Source organism: Mastomys coucha, unplaced genomic scaffold (assembly GCF_008632895.1).
Source record: "Mastomys coucha isolate ucsf_1 unplaced genomic scaffold, UCSF_Mcou_1 pScaffold15, whole genome shotgun sequence".
In the NCBI taxonomy this organism is placed as follows: domain Eukaryota; kingdom Metazoa; phylum Chordata; class Mammalia; order Rodentia; family Muridae; genus Mastomys; species Mastomys coucha.
In genome coordinates, this window is record NW_022196897.1 from 104319984 (window position 1) to 104337010 (window position 17027).

A 17027-nucleotide genomic window follows, 5' to 3' on the forward strand; every position below is an offset into this window, starting at 1 on the left:
GAAGGAACGGTAGTGGGGGATATAGAATGATAGAATAGAAGGTAGATAACTGGACCTACTAGTCTCAAATATTTTATATTAGTATGGATTATTATATATTGATAGAAATTTAAGGTTATTTTGTTCAACTCTTGCTTGTAACTCATTTAAAAACATAATGTAGGGGCTGGCGAGATGGCTCAGTGGGTAAGAGCACTGGCTGCTCTTCCAAAGGTCCTGAGTTCAAATCCCAGCAACCAAATGGTGGCTCACAATCATCTGTAATGAGATCTGATGCCCTCTTCTGGTGTGTCTGAAGACAGCTACAGTGAATTACGCCAGAGCGAGTGGGGCTGGAGCAAGCCGTCAGAGGTCCTGAGTTCAACAGCAGCCACACACATGATGGCTCATGGCCTTCTGTACAGCTACAGTGTACTCATACACATAAAATAAATAAAAATAAAAAATCTTTTTAAAAAACCCATAATGTAAAGTTCTAGTCTTATGAAAGCTACTATTGCAAACTGCTTAGGGTAATTAGAATTGCAAGTTAGTCGTCACCTATAATCTTACTTGTAGTCTTGTTAGGTTCTAGTTTAGTTAATTATGAAAATAACCTTTACTTAGTCTCTTGTCTATGTTTTCAAAGTTAAGGGCATAATAAATAGCTAGAAACAAGCAGTGTTTGTCTGTTTAGATATACGATAGATAGATAGATAGATAGATAGATAGATAGATAGATAGATAGATGGTCTTGAAATACTTCAGAGAACTACAGAATATGGCATTTAATTTTTTTAAGATTTATTTATTTATTTCATGTATGGGAGTACATTGTCGTCTTCACACATACCATAAGAGGGCAATGGATCTCATTACAGGTGGTTGTATGCCATCATGTGGTTGCTGGGAATTGAACTCAGGACCTCTGGAAGAGCAGTCAGTGCTCTTAACCACTGAGCCATCTCTATAGCTCAAATATGGCATTTAAGATGTTTTAATAATAAAAGGATTTTCTGACAGAGACGCATCTGCTCCTGGCAGCATCCCCAATCTACTTCAAAGAAGATAATGGTCATCGAAGAATCTCCACCAGGAGTTTGCCTCATTTGTGGCAAAGATGGCCACTGGGCAAAAAACTGTCCTTACCTCAACTGATGACAGCGTGCTGTCCAAACTATGGACAAGCAGGACACTGCAAAGTTGACTGCCTAACTTTGCAGAGACAAGGTAGGCTAGTCCTTCACAATTCCTGCTTTGCAGAAAAGTCTGTCAGATATTGTGCTTGCAGGCCGAAGATCGGATGCCCCAATAATACAGAGGAACCCTGGGTGACTGTCCAGGCAGCCAGCGTCTCTTTCAGGTCTATAGTTTTGAAAGCTGCGTGCCCTGCACTTCCTGTTTACTCCGGTAATATTTATCAGGGCTCTGATGGGGTTGAAGACTGGATAGTTATGGTCTTATAGTTTTCCTTATTAAAGATTAAAGACATAAAAACTTAAGTTGTTTAGGATCTAATAAAATGCTTTAGGGTCTAAACAGATTTTTTAAATGTGGTAAATGCCAAGTTATAAGAAATTTAGGTATAAAACTTTGGACTCATCAGGACAGTATAGTACTTTTTCCAAGGTTGCCAAATAAATATGGACTGAACATTGTAAATATTATTCTTACTTGATAGCTCTTAGAGTTGTTCTTATTGTATATAGTTTATTGATATTAGAGAAAAGGTCATTTTTTTGACTAAAAGAGGAAGTGTGGTGAGAATTTTGGTTTCTTTAAAAACCCAGTTATGGTATGTGAATATGCTTTTCTTTTAATGCCAGGTGTGGGACAGGGGACAGGAGGTCACTTCACAGCAGGTGATTACTGCAGATAGTTTAATTCTGAGGACTCTGGAGAGGGCCTGAGGTGGAGGCTGCTGCTCCCCTGCTGCTCCTGGTTGTTGTTACAGTTTGACAAAAAGTTAGAGATATCCTGACGAGGAAGATTAGACTTGCCCCAAGGAACCCAGTGTTTGTAGTTAGCATGAAGCAGCCTACAGAGGACTGTGCCCCGTTCCCCCCTAACCTTCTCTCTCCTACCTAGTGTCGGGAGGTTGGAAGGGACTAGGGTGGAATAAGGGTGGAAAGGGTGGCAGATATAAGAACCCAGTAAAAGAGCAAAACAAATAGCACTAACACTTCCCTCAAGATCTGCTCTGGGCCCGAGACCTGTCAAGAGCACAAAGGCGCCTACAAATCGGTGTGCCACATAGGGTGCTGTGGAACTCCATGGGGTATTCACAGGGTTTCGGTACAGGGAACCTCCACAGGCACTCCATGGCTATTCAATACCATGAGGAGACTCAGAGTGTGCATGCTCACCTCTCAGCCTCTGTTCTCGGTCCTGGCGGATCTGCTCCTGGATCAGCCTCTGCTGCTCCTCCAACTGACGGGAGCCCTCTTCTCGAAGTCGAGCAATCTGCAGAGCAGGAGGCGGAGGGGTGACAATTCTGTGCAGATCCAATTCCAGGTTGGCTCACCTTGTAAAGGTCCCTGAGAGGTTCCACCTACATGCTAGGGCTCAGCAACCTGCAGGTAGGACAAATCACCCAGCTCCCACAAGAGACAACGAGCAAGCTCTCCCCACACAACAGCTACTCACCCTCAGGCCAGTGGCTCTGGGTGCTCACCTCCCGCTCTAGTGTGCTGGCGCTCCTGCTCTCCTCCTCTTCCTCACTCCCCTGGGCCTGGGCCTGCCGCTCCCTGGCCTCCAGGTCTAGGCACAAGAGTTGAGTGGTCCAATTTCTAGTCTGCATCCCTATTAGGGCCTCAGCCCACCCCAGCTTTGGTTGTTTTCCCAACACCTCAAACAGGATGGGCCCCATACAGCAACCCTACCCATCTCCTGCTGTGCCCAAACATCCCCAGTTACTTTTCATTGCAAAGGGACATACACAGAAGAGAGAGGGGCTCCAGCCAAGCGGCCATAGGTCTAGAAGAGTTAAAACAGATCACACTGACCAAGCAGGTTCTGTCCATAAAGTGAACAGAGTGTACAGGTGGGTGCTGTGTCAGCGGCCCAGGGCCTTATGTCAAAATGCCTGTGGGTGGAGTTGCTTGCTCTGTTACTGTGGTTTGGCACCGCAGCCTGACCTGGGCTGTGCCTCAGCTTTGGTTTATCTCCCATCACTGCACTCAGGTTGTCACTGTGTCCCTTTCTCACTCTCCTCTGCCAAGCTTCACTGTGGCCCGAGTTCCAGTGGCCTCTCCTGAGACAGGCAGACTGCTGCTGGTGTACTCCACATCCCAAGCCCCGTGCCAGGCCAACTGTTGTAACAAACCCTTCTCTCGGGCCTAGGACTCACTCTCCCTCTGCCTACCTGACTTACCTGGAACTTCCTTCCCTTGCTTCCCATCCCAGTTTTGACCTTGTACATGCTAAGCAAATATTCTACCAAAAAGCTACATCCTGTTTGTTTGATAAATTCATTAAAAATGACTGAATTGGGGCTGGTGAGATGACGTGACAGGCATGTGTGCTAGCTGCCAAGCATGATGACTTGATGAGTTGGATTGCTGAGCCCACAAGGTGGAAGCAGAAAACTGGTTCTTGCAAGCTGTCTTTTGACCTCTAAGGATGCTCTGCAGTATGTACCTGTATATTCACACACTAAATACATACGTGTGAAATGTCTCTTTAGAAGTTCAACCATACTTTGTTCCCTTGGAGCTCTGGGGAACTGTCGAAGAGTACAGGGTTAGTAGGCAGGGACTGGACTGTGTAGAAAAGAGGCAGCCTCCACTGGAGGTCAGAACACTGACTTCACTCAAGCTCAGCTTAGGTCCCCACTGTGGCAAGCTTCTGGACTTTAAAGATATATTTATTGTTATTCTTATGTGCTTGAGTGTTTTGTCTGCATGCCTGGTACCTGTAGAAGTCAGAAGACAGTACCAGATCCCTGGAACTGGAGTTATAGATGGTTGTGAGCTATCAGGTGGGCTAGGAGTTGTATCTGGGCCCTCTGCCTGAGCAACAAGTGCTTTTAACCACTGAGCCACATCTCCATCCCTAAGTGTCTTAACTTTAGCAGTAAATCTAGTAGCTGACATCATTTCTGAGAGTGCCTTTAGAACCCAGCCTCTCCAAACACTTTTGCCAGGATCTGGGAACGGCTGTAACAAGCAAGGTGAGGGAGACTAACAGCAAGGGCTAAGGGACGCCAGAGGCCAGCCAGCCTGGCAAGCTCACCTACCAAGTTTCACTTTCTTCCTCTTCTCATCAAGTCTCTGGGTCCTCTCTGCTGCCTGCTTCTTGGCTTTCCTCACCTTGTCATATGCAGCCTGACCAAAACAAAACAAAACAAACAACAAACAAAACAGAGTCAGCCAAAGAAAAGGGGCAGAGCTCCAGGCATCTTGCTGGCCCTGCCCCAACGCAGAGTCATCAGGCTCTCTCACAGCCCAGAGCTGGTGAAGCCGTGAAGCCGGCCCTTGCTTAGGTCTAGTGACAGTCTCTAGTCACTGGGAAAGTCCAGCTGGAGATGGTGGTGCTTACCCTGGCTGCAGCATCAGTCAGCACTTCCAAGGCCTGGGACAGCTGGTGGAAGAGTTCAGCTACATACAAGGACAAAATAAGAAGAAAGAAATGAAGCTACATGTGATGATGTTGTGCTTCCTCAGTGGAATACTTCAGAGAAGCCAATATTGGCACACAGCAGGCCAACACTGAATGGTAAGTACGTTCATTCACAACCGACTGATCAAGGCAGGTCACATGTGTCTACGCCCACAGCACAGGCACGCAGAGCTGAGGTCAGGGGAGCAGGTCTCTCCCTCCCCCTGAGGAAGGGGTCCTGAGAGGCTCACCTGCTCTGGGGTTATCTGGATTTTTGTCTGGGTGGCAGGAGAGTGCTTTTTGCCTGTACGCCTTCTTCACCTAGAAGAGTCAAGGAAACATAATCAGTCACCCTCCCTGAGGGACAATGGGAAAGCCTAAGCGATGTGGTGATCAATTCCATGCTGCCTAAAAGAGGCTGTGGCTCCCTTTTCACAGTCACCATGACACCTGTGATAAGAAGGTGAAGGTCATGGAGGGAGCTGCCACTAACATCAGCAGTGTCCTCACTCGATCCTGGTCTCACTCTTGGTGGTCATGGAAGCTATCACACTTACTTATTTTTATTTACATTGTGTCCTTGTGTGTGCTTCCACGCTACAGTGTACATGTGAAAGTCAGAGGACGGCGTGTGAAGCTGGTTCTTTACCACCATGTGGGTCCCCGATACGGCACTCATGCTCTGGTGAGATGCCTTTACTCACTGACCCAGCTTGGTGACCTTATCCATTACATTTTAAATACACTTTCCCCTTGACTCAGCCTAGGAATTTGAACTTGAGAGGAATGACTAAATATATAAAGATGCTCAATGCAACAACAGTTAGTGGAACTAGCAAAGCCTCCACCTCCGGAGGGCCCAGTGGCCTGGTGTTATGGTAGTATGTGCCTGGAAGCCCAGCTCTAAGCAGACAGAACCAGGAGATCAAGAGTTCTGGGTTGTCCTGTGCTATACATAACAAATTACAAGCCAGCCTAGGCTACATTAGACCCTACCTCAAAATCAAAACAAAACAAACAAAATAAACACTACAGGGGCTGGGAACAAGGAGCTAGAGAGATAACTCAGTGGGTGAGGGCGCTTGCTGTCAAATCAGATATTCTGAGTTCAATCCCTGGAACCCACAAGTGGAAGGAGAGAACCAGTTTTGCCCTCCAATTATCATGAGCACACCATGGCACATACACATATGTACTCCTACACACAACACACAATAAGTAAGTATAATTTTAAATTCATTTTTATTTTTTTGGGACAAGTTCTCTCTACATAGCTCTGGCTGTGCTAGAACTTACTATGAAGACCAGGCTGCCCTAGAACCCACAAAGACCCTCTGCCTCCTGAGCCCTGAGATTAAAGGCAAGCACCACTACATCCAGCTTAAAAAATTAAGAGAGAAAAATCACTACTCAAAACTATGTATACAATAACCACTCTAGGGGTTGTCTGTTTTTCCTTTTTTTTTTTTCCATTGTTCATGACAGGGTTTCTCTATGTAGCTCTGGCTGTCCTAGAACTCACTCTGTAGATCAGGCAGGCCTTAAACTCAGAAATCCGTCTACTTCTGCCTCCTGAGTACTGGGATTAAAGGTGTGCACTACCACCACCCAGCTTGGGTTTAAAATGTAAAAGCAATTAAATCAAACAGTTACTGACTCCTGGTCAGACACATCAGCGCTTTTTCCCAAGAGCATCAGAAGAACTCTGAGGAAATGAAAAGGAGCAATGGCTCAGGCCTGTAACCCAAGTGGGAGGCTGAGGCAGACAGGCTGTTCATGTTTGAGACAACACTGGGGTACAAGGTGAGCCCCACAGTTTGTCTCAAAACATAAAACAAAAACCCCAAAACTATTTCTAGATGCATAAACAGAGGGGGAAATCACAGGCATGCACACAGTGGGAGGGGTTTCCAACAGTGTCCTGAACCAAGCTAACTGAATTTACGTGTAGTTCAGGCTGACCTTAAATGTACCCTGTTCCTATCCCGGCCTCCCAAGTGCTGCAATTACACCCACCTACCACCAGGCCAAGCGCTAGCATTTCTTATATTTGCAAAAATTAAAAAGCAGAGCCTGGAGAAATGGTTCAGTGGTTAGGAGCTGTTGCTGCTCTTGTAATGAACTGGGTTCACTTCCAAGCACCCAAGTGGTTGCTTATCCATAACTCTAATTCCAGGGGATCTGGTGCCCTCTTCTGGCCCCTAGGGACACTGCAGGCATATGCACAGACATGCATGCAGGTAAAACCAACAGCTACCAGAGGTTCTTTCACATATGGCCTGCTCAGATGTTTCCAGGAAAAGGTGGTACTGATCAGAGAACCTGAATCTGCTCTGAGGCCTCTGCATCTCACTTGTGTTCTGTACAGGTTACCTGCTGTTTAAACTCCTGGGAGGAGCAGCTCAGCACTCTGGCTTCCTGGCTTCTCAGAGGGAACAAATATCACTCTGCACTCAAGTGAGCTAAATACGGACCTTCAGAGGCAGGCAGCCAGCATCTCCCAGGAGTCCACCTGGTAGGGACCCGATTCAAACTCCCTCCAGTTCCCGAGCACCAGGTCTCTGAGGTTGTGCTGCCACCTGCTGGGCTGAGCGAGCCAGTCCCACACCCACACCTGCCAGGCTAGTCTGGTTTTCCAGTTTGAACTTGAACAGTGAGGGAAGAGACATTCATTCAGGTTGGAACATCTGCCCAAATGCCTGCCTATGCATACCCCAGACCGCATGCTCATTACCCCAGCTCTCTTACTAAAAAATTACAATGAGATAGGCTGGTGAGATGGCTCAGCGGTTAAGAGCACTGACTGCTCTTCCAAAGGTCCTGAGTTCAAATCCCAGCAACCACATGGTGGCTCACAACCACCCATAATGAGATCTGAAGACAGCTACAGTGTACTTACATATAACAATAAATAAATCTTTAAGCTAGGCATGAAGGCCTTGCATCTGTAACCACAGCCATCAGGACACTGGGGCAAGAAGACTGGAAGCTCTGGACTAGACTAGGCTACAGAATGAGACCATAACTGAGCATTCGTCCCCTCAAAAAACCCAATACAACAATAAGGAAAGAGACGCCTTGCCAGGTACTCTCACAAATGCAACCCTGACCTCCAGGTTGTATGCAATCTGTCCTTGCTCCTCCACTGAGCCCAGAGCTGCATCTCTCTTATTTTTATTTTACTGGTGTTCTTGAGCCCGATTCTCACTGTGTTGACCTAGCTGGCCTGGAATTTGATATGTAGATCAGCCTACCCCTTAACTGTCAGAGATCCGCTCACCTGTCTTCTCAGTCCTGGAATTACAAAGATAGCCACCACCAGACCCAGCCCCCACCTCTTTTATTTTTAAGCCAAGCTTTACTAACCATTTTCATATATATGCATATGTACATATATATGTATGGAAATATATATAGTATTTCTTTTTTTCCAAGACAAGGTCTCACTATGTAGCTCTGGCTACCCTAGAACTCACTATGTAAACCAGACTGGCCTTGAACTCACAGATATCCATTTGTCTCTGCCTCTTACATACTGGAGTCAAAGGTACTACTACACTCAACTTTGCAAATAGTTCCCCATCCCATTCCCCCCTCCCCTTCCCCAACAGTTCCCTATCCCATTCCACCTCTACCTCCCCCATCCCCAAGAGAATGTCGCTACCCCTTTTCTTTTATATTTTAAGGCCCTTCATCTGTTTTTTTTTTTCCCAGTGAGGTGAACCACCACAAAAATATATAAAGAAGCTGGTATGTGAGTGTGGTGGCACACACCTATAACTCAGAGGCAGAGAGGGTTGCCAAGAACTCAAGGAGTCCAGGGCTTACCTGGTCTACATGATGAGTTCCAAACCATGTAGGCTAGGATTACACGGTGAGACTTTCAGAAACAAAAACTATATAGGTGGAGGAAGGAGGATCAAGAGTTCAAGGTCATCCTCAGTTAAATTGTGAGTTTGAGGCCACCTGGGGCTACATGTGACCCCATCTCAAGACAGGGAAGGAGGGAGGGAAGAAGACCATGAAGAATAAAATTTATAAAGCAAACGGGCTGGGCAAGAAGGCAAACTCTTTAAACCCCAGCACTCAGCAGGCAGACAGATCTCTGTGAGTTCCAGGCTAGCTAAGGCTACACAGTGAAACCATGTCCCAAAAAGAAAAACAAATACATAAGATATGATTAATAACAAGAAAAAATTTCAATCTCACACAAAAATTAAAAGCTATTTCAGCTATTGACAAGTAGAAAGGGATGTTAGCTGGGTAAGATGGATCAGGAGCTCTGAGTACCTGTTGTTCTTGCGAAGGATCCAGGCTCAGTTCTCAGCACCCAGACTAGCTGGCTCACTGCAAGCCTGGTTTTAAGAGCTCCAACAGCCTTTTTTGTCCTCTGCAGTCATTTGGTGCACATACATATCCTCAGATATACATTAATATAAATATTTTTTAAAAAGATATTTAATTTGGATCACAGTACTGAACCCTGGGACCTAAGCAAGGCTCTTCTTTTTTTCAAAACAGGGCTGCATATAAACCACATGCCTAGAACTTACTTCATAGCAGATGCTGGCCTTGAACTCCTGATCCTCCTGCTTCTGCTTCCCAAGTGCTGATTAGAAGCTGGCACCACGAGGGCCAGTTTGTTTTTGTTTCTTTGTTTGTTTAATTAGTTTTACTTTTTTCTTTTTATATAGACTTTTTTAAGATTTGATTTTAGGGACTGAAGAGCTGGCACAGTAGTTCAGGGCACTTGCTGCTTTTGCAGAGGACCTGGGTTCGGTTCTCAGCAGTTTACAAACATCTGTAACTCCAGGCCTAGAGTTACTATATTCTGGTCTCCAGAGGCACCAGGAACACAACTGGTGCACAGACATACACATAGGCAAAACATACAAAAAATTTTTAAAAAATCTTTTTTTTTTAAAACAGAAAAAAATTCATTTTTGTGCTCAGTTCGGCAGCACATATACTAAAATTGGAATGATACAAAGAAGATTAGCATGGCCCCTGTGCAAGGATGACACGCAAATTTGTGAAGCGTTCCATATTTAAAAAAAAAATTCACTTTTATTTTTTAAATTTTATTTACTTACATATTTAAGGTTTTGTTTTGTTTTTTTGTTTTTTGGGTTTTTTTTGTTTTTTTTTTTTTTTTTTTTTTTGGTTTGGTCTTTTTGAGACAGGGTTTCTCTGTGTAACCCTGGCAGTTCTGGAACTCACTCTGTAGACCAGGCTGGCCTCAAACTCAGAGATCTGCCTGCCTCTGCCTCCCAAGTGCTGGGATTAAAGGCAAGCACCATCACTGCCAGGCTAAAATAAAATTTAAAATTTTGAACATTAAAATAAAAAAATTCAATAATTAAGAATCAACATGAACAGCTGGGTGGTGGTGGCACACACCTTTAATCCCAGCACTTGGGAGGCAGAGGCAGGCGGATTTCTGAGTTCGAGGCCAGCCTGGTCTACAGAGTGAGTTCCAGGACAGCCAGGGCTATATAGAGAAACCCTGTCTCGAAAAACCAAAAAAAAAAAAAAGAATCAACATGAACAAAACCAATCCTGTCGTGGTAGATGATATTACCCTCCTGTGATATATGAGAAACTAGTATAATGAGAAGTTATTATAATTATTATATTAAGCAAAACTTATTCTAGCTAGATATATAACTTAGTGGTAGAACACCTACCTAGCATGGGGCAATTGCCAGCACCGCACACATACAGAATCTAGTCCAGTCAAATACTGCACAAACACCAGTGATGCCCAGCCTAGTCAAACCTTTTACCCTTGGCAGATAAAAATATAGAAATATCATGGAAGAAGGCTTTTTCTTTTCTTTTCTTTTTTTTGGGGGTTGTTTGTTTTTTGTTATTTTTCGAGATGGGGGCTGCTCTGTGTAGCTCTGGCTGTCCTGTAACTCACTCTGTAGACCAGGCTGGCCTCAAACTCAGAAATCTGCCTGCCTCTGCCTCCCAAGTGCTAGGATTAAAGGCGTGCGCCACCATTGCCCGGCATGGAAGAGAGTTATAGTTGATATTTACTGTCTATAATGAGTTTAAGTTATATAAGAAAAATACTTATATATGACATATGTTTTCAAATTCAGACCCTTTCTTATACTAACAGCAAGACTTTAAGCAAGTCGCCGAATCTCACTTGGACTCAAGCTCCTAAGTGCCCACCCTTAAGGCTACTGGAGGCTTAAAGGAAACAAGAGGCCACTCCACACAGGTTCCAAGACCTACCCCTGATGTGCGGGCACATGCCTGTGATCCTGGTGTGCGGGCACATGCCTGTGATCCTGGTGTGCGGGCACATGCCTGTGATCCTGATGTGCGGGCACATGCCTGTGATCCTGATGTGCAGGCACATGCCTGTGATCCTGGTGTGAGGGCACATGCCTGTGATCCTGGTGTGCAGGCACATGCCTGTGATCCTGGTGTGCAGGCACATGCCTGTGATCCTGGTGTGCAGGCACATGCCTGTGATCCTGGTGTGCGGGCACATGCCTGTGATCCTGGTGTGCAGGCACATGCCTGTGATCCTGGCATCTGGGCACTGAAGCAGGGGGATCAAAGCTTACCCTGCACCTTGAGCAACTTCAAGGCCTGCCTGAACCAAAGGAGACCTTCCCAATAACTCAAAAGCTGGGGTGGTTGTACACACCTTTGATCCCAGCACACAGGAGGAAGAAGCCAGTGGGATGGTGTTGAAGACCCAAACAAACAAAATAAGTTCCCAAACCTCTTCCTCACTCCTTCCTTGACGGGAGTCAGTAAGCCACCACAGCAGTCTAGGAGCCTGACAGACTGCAGGAAGTCAAGGAATGGACCCAGGTGACCCTGGACCTGAATGGTCTGGATGGAAAGGCATGGTTTCAACTTTGCTGGAGATAGTCCTAAAGTTCAGCCTGGCCCCAGGAGCTCTGAAATACTCTCCCTGAAAAAGTAGAGGGCTTGGGCACACAGCCTGAGATCTGCCAGGGTGGCCACAAACCGACACGCCGAGAGCTGGTCAAGTATGTCTGTCTGGATTAACTAGTTATTACTATATTTGGCTCCTAAGCCTGCCCTGGGCAGAGCCCATCCCTGTGATTGAGGCTAGGATAGTTTTGATTTTGAACCAGTTGGCCTGGACTTTGGTGCTTTCTCACAAACTGGATCCCAGCTCTATCCACATCTCAGGACTGGCAGTTGAAGACTTCTCACCAGGTAAACAACCCTCTTAAGCCATCTGGCCTCAGTTCTCAATGCTGCTTATTCCAGCTGGGCCTGGTAACCTTTATTCTCAGCTACTGCAGAGGCTGAGGCCGGAGTGTTAAACATTCAAGGCCTAGTTGGGTGTGGTGCCTCATGCCTTTAGGCCCAGCACTCAGAAGGCAGATCTGTGTGAGTTCCAAACCACGACAATCAAAACTACATAGTGAAACCCTGTCTTAAAAAGACAAAATAAAACAAAGTTCACAGCCCAAATAGACAACTTTGTGAAGCCTTTCAAAATAATAAAGATATTGAAGACTGCAGATACAGCTTAGTGGTAGGACAACTGTCTGGCATGAAAAGATTGTAGGTTTAATCCCCAGCAGCAAACAAACAAATAAATAAAAATAAGGCTAGATGCCCGGTTAAAAGGTCTAACAGTGACCAGCAAGATGGCTCAGTGGGTGAAAGCACTTGCCGAGCAAAGCAGTTCTGACAACCTGAGTTTGATCCTTGGAACCTACTGTATCTCAAAAACAAAAACAAAACAAGAAGAAAAGTTTAAAGTCCTCTGGAGCTTTTGGCCAACTGAGATCCTTGTCATTCTGGAGTTGTGCCTTGGGGAGTCAGCTTGATTCTCTGAACCCTGTCCTGCACAGGAGTGGGAGGGTAGGAACCAACACCTAGAAATTGTTCTCTGAAACACACACACACAGACACAGACACACACACACACACACACACAAGAGCTCATGCGTGTGCCCACAGTCTGGTTTTTTTTTTTTTTCAAGACAGGGCTTCTGTATATATTAGCTGTCCTGGAATTCGCTCTATAGACCTGGCTAGCCTTGTACTCAGTAATCTGCTGTCTCCCAAGTGCTTCATAACTTTTGCAAGTGTAACAAAGGACTAAGGATATAGCTCATTGGTTGGGTTCAATTCCAAGCACCCTCTCTAAAATGGAAAAAGTTCAACAAACAGTATTTTTCTGAGCCTTGGTATGGTTGGGAAGGAGAGGAACTTTCACGAAGCAGACATCATGTAAGATGTAGGATACAGGCTCAGGCAGCAGTACGGCAGCCACAGAGTTGCCAGAGAAGCTGCCAGATACTGTGGTCTCCATCTTTACCTATGGGTTTCCTCTGGTCCTTTTGATCTTTCCAGCTCTTGTAAACTTCTGCATCCCTGAGACTTCACAAAGGGAGAAGCTAGGTGACAGCTCAGGGGCATTCTACCCTCCCACAGGTAGGAGTGCAGTCCAGGGTTCAGAGCATCAAGCTGTCTCTAAGGCACAGCTCTGGAATGACAAGGATCTCAGATGGCCAAAAGCCCCAGAGGACTTTAAACTTTTGTTTTCTTTTTGAGATACAGTCTTACTATGAAGCCCTCCCTGCCTGGGCAGGAACTTGCTATGTGGACCAAGCTAGATTATAATTTACAGAGATCCACTTGCCTCTACCTCCCAAGTGCTGGGATTAAAGGAATGCACCGTCATGCCCAGTGAACTTTAATCTGCAGAAAGTTTTGGGGTTTGTTTTGTTTTTTGTTTTGTTTTGAGACAGGGTTTCTTTCTGTAGTTCTGGCTGTCCTGGAACTTACTCTGTAGACCAGGCTGGCCTCAAACTCAGAAATCCACCTGCCTCTGCCTCCCAAGTGCTGGGATTAAAGGCACGCACCACCACTGCCCAGCTCAGTTTTGGGTTTTTTTGATATGGTCTAATGAAGCTCATCAAATTCAACTACATAGCTAAAAAATGACCTTGAATTTCTAATCTTCTGCTTCCTCCTTCTGAACGCTTTTTAAAAATCTCATTTACTTATTTATTGGTGTGGTGGTGGGGGGGGGCACCTGTAGAGACCAGAAGAAGGCATGAGATCCTCTGGAGCAGGAGTGAGGTAGCTCGCTCTCTCTCTTTCTCTCTCTCAAGATTTATTTATTTATTTTATGAATGTGAGTACACTGTACACACCAGAAGTAGGCATCAGATCCCATTACAGATGGTTGTGAGCCACCAGGTGATTGCTGGGAATTGAACTCAGGACCTTTGGAAGAACAGTCAGTGCTCTTAACCACTGAGCCATCTCTCCAGCCCCAGAACCAAGTTTCTTAGGCCCTCTGCTAGAGAACTGCCCCCACCAAGAGCAGAAAGTGCTTTTAACCACTGAGCCATCTCTCAAGCCACATAGTAGGGGGTCCATACTAAGTTTTTTATTGGTGGTAGTGGTAGTTGTTCAATTTCTATTTGAGAAAGGGTGTCATTGGGACCCAGAGCAGTGGAACAAATAGCATCTAGTAGGTATATAATAAATACCTGTTGCATGAAAGTGGCAAACATTCATTTGCTTTCACTCAAAAGTTAGAAAGCCTCAACCAAGTCAACTAGTTGGGCCCCCAGAAGGGTAGAAGGAGGTAAGAGCTGTCCCGGCCCCTCACCCCCCCACCACCCCCACCCTCAGCCCCCACCCTTTCATAACTTCCCACTCCACCTATTAACACCTTCACTTACAAAAACCAGGTCTGAGCCAGGACGTGCTTTAATTCTAGCACTCAAGAGACAGTGGATCGCTGTGAGTGAGGCTAGCCTGGTCTAACAAAGTGAGTTCCAGGATAGCCAGGGATACACAGTGAGACTCTATTTCAAAAAACAAAAGTCTAGAAAAGACAACTTACTGAGACAAGCACAGTGGGAACTCCATGTTATCTCCCCACAGCCCACAGCACAGGGGTGGAGGTAGGGTAGGAGGAATACGGCAGCAACTGCACTCAGCCCTCCAGGAGCGCCATAACTGGTTCCACAAATCACAGCAGCCCAGCCCAGTAGAGGCGGCCACAGCAGGAGCTCCTGCCACTCAGGTGATTTGCCCCAGGCACCCAACAGGGCCTCTAACAATCTTCCTGCCTCCAGTTTCACCTCTTGAGGTTAAGGATCTCCTGACTCACCCAGAAAAGCAAGGGCTGAGGGATCCAATAAATACAAATAGCCATCATTAACTTAAAAGAAAGGTGCCCTGCAAAGAACAGGTCATTATTTTTTTAAAGGCGGCTGTCCTTTCTTGCAGTAAAACTTGGAGCCAGGTAAGTAAGAGGTACAAGTAATTAGACCCAGTTCTCAAGAGCCAGGCCACGTGGTAGCACTCATACAAGGACACCCAGGGAGGCAGTGGCTACAGGAACAGAATGAACAAACAAACCATCTAGGTGAATCAGCACCAACGCCATTAGCAGCCCCAGTTCAGAGCAGTCTGTGACCACAGCGTGCACACTCATCCCTCCCCAGACTTAGAGAGGAAGACACCTCATTCCTCACTAGCAGGAACACCAGGAGTTAGGTGACTGATGTCAGGCAGAAAAAAGGCAACAGAGGGCTCTGGGCACACAGATCTTATAATCCCCTCTGCAAGAGTTCAAGGCCAACTTAAGAAATATGAGACTTTGTCTCAAAAAAATAAAATAAACAAGGACTGGAGAGATGGTTCAGCAGTTAAAAGCACTAACTGATCTTCCAAGGACCGGGTTCGAATCCCAGCACTCACATGTCAGCTTAAAAGTTTCTAACTCCAGTTCCTGGGAAAATAACTAGCTCTTCTGGTCTCTGTGGACACCAGGCATGCACATGGTACATAGAAAAACATGCAAGCATGTTTGGTTTGTTTGTTTGTTTGTTTGTTTGAGGCAGGGTCTCACTGTGTAGTCTAGCTGGCTTGGAACTCATTGTATAGACAGGCTGTGCTCAAATTCACAGAGCTCCATTTGCCTCTACTTCTGGAGTGCTAGGATTAAAGGGATGTGCTACTAAACTTGGCAAAATAAAATAAAATTAAAAAAAAAATAAAACAAACCAGCTGGGCATGCTGTCACCCCCTTGTGATACTGTCATTTAGCATGTTGAAACAAAAGGATCCAAGGTTCAAGGCCAGCCTTGGCTCATACGGAAGCCACCATGGGCTGGGTGAGACCTGGTCTAAAAAGCAAACAGCAAAAGAACAACAAAGGAAACTAACGACAACAGTCCTCCTCTTCCTGAAGACTGGTCACTAACATCCTTTCATCCACACAGAACAACAAAGGAAACCAATGACAACAGTCCTCCTCCTGAAGACTGGTCACTAACATCCTTTCATCCACACAGACACAATACTGAAACCCTCAACTGTCTGGGCACCCAGAGACTGCAGGCCACTCCCACTGGACACAAGCAGGGAAGCAGCCATCCCACACCAGCCTCCTCAGCTCAGTGTCCCCAAAGATGATCTGGGGGATCCCAGGACCCCACACCAAGGTCTTTCTCACTGTAGCCATGGCCCATGGTGTGATCTCAGGCTCAGATCCAAACCCTTTCTTACCTTCTTGTCTCTGGCTGTTGATTCCCAACCCCTAGATCCACGAGATAGCCTGGCTCTGACTGTTCCCACTTTTCCCACTGCCTGCTGTCACCCTCAACCCCTAGAGATCTGGACCCCCAGACCAAGAGCCACTCTGCCTCATCTCTGCCTCTCTCAGAGAGGGGCAGAACTCCTCTGAGCTTGGGCCTTCCCACAGCGAGTTCATCATACCCCCTTTATAAACATGACAAGTTTCCTTCACACACACACACACACACACACACACCCTCTACTACTCACGAATAAGGAAAGGGCTGCACAAGTGGAAGCTATTTGGAAAGCTGCCTTAGCTGAAATGGAAACCGTGGTATCTAGAGTTTCCCAAGCCTCCCAGGTCAGTCCTCAGCTGCTAGGCTCAGCCAAGTCAGGTGGCTTAACTCACAGGGAGTCAACCTGTCACTCATACAGAGATGGGAAGGGTCTTGTAGGGGAGCACAGACCACTTCTGGTTGCCCTAATTTGCTCCTGGGGTGTGGGGAGTAGAACGTTCAGGTGTGGGCAGGGGCTCTGCATTTATTTGTTGCCTTACGCCAGGCATATCAATTAACCTCTTTGAGACTTGGTTTTCTCATCTATAAATTGGAGTTAATAGTCCTTGCCTGCCTCCCAGCCTTGTTTTGAAGATCACATCAAATGAACTAGACATGGGAAAGCTCTCCGGTATCATATAAATGTGCGGCATTACTGAGAATGTTAATAGCCAGCTTCCAGACACAATGGATCATGCTTTTTCCTGAGTAGGCTGCTGAGTAAGTTCAAAACTCCAGAGCTTGCCGGGCAGTGGTGGCGCACGCCTTGGATCCCAGCACTTGGGAGGCAGAGGCAGGTGGATTTCTGAGTTCGAGGCCAGTCTGGTCTACAGAGTG

General features: G+C 46.1%; 1 protein-coding gene and 1 non-coding gene across 2 annotated transcripts in view; one reads left to right on the forward strand and one right to left on the reverse strand.

Moving 5' to 3' along the window:
* Positions 1 to 17027, reverse strand: part of Dnajc17 (DnaJ heat shock protein family (Hsp40) member C17) — a 31655-nt gene that overhangs the window by 4390 nt on the left and 10238 nt on the right. The window contains exons 2-6 of the mRNA XM_031373248.1: positions 4830 to 4899; positions 4519 to 4577; positions 4217 to 4304; positions 2654 to 2739; positions 2346 to 2442 (exon numbers count right to left, since the gene is read on the reverse strand). Coding sequence (XP_031229108.1) covers positions 2346 to 2442; positions 2654 to 2739; positions 4217 to 4304; positions 4519 to 4577; positions 4830 to 4899 — 400 coding nt within the window. The remainder of the gene's footprint in view (positions 1 to 2345; positions 2443 to 2653; positions 2740 to 4216; positions 4305 to 4518; positions 4578 to 4829; positions 4900 to 17027) is intronic.
* LOC116092638 lies at positions 9524 to 9630 on the forward strand. Its single transcript, XR_004119381.1, has one exon. It is a non-coding gene; the product is annotated as a U6 spliceosomal RNA (small nuclear RNA).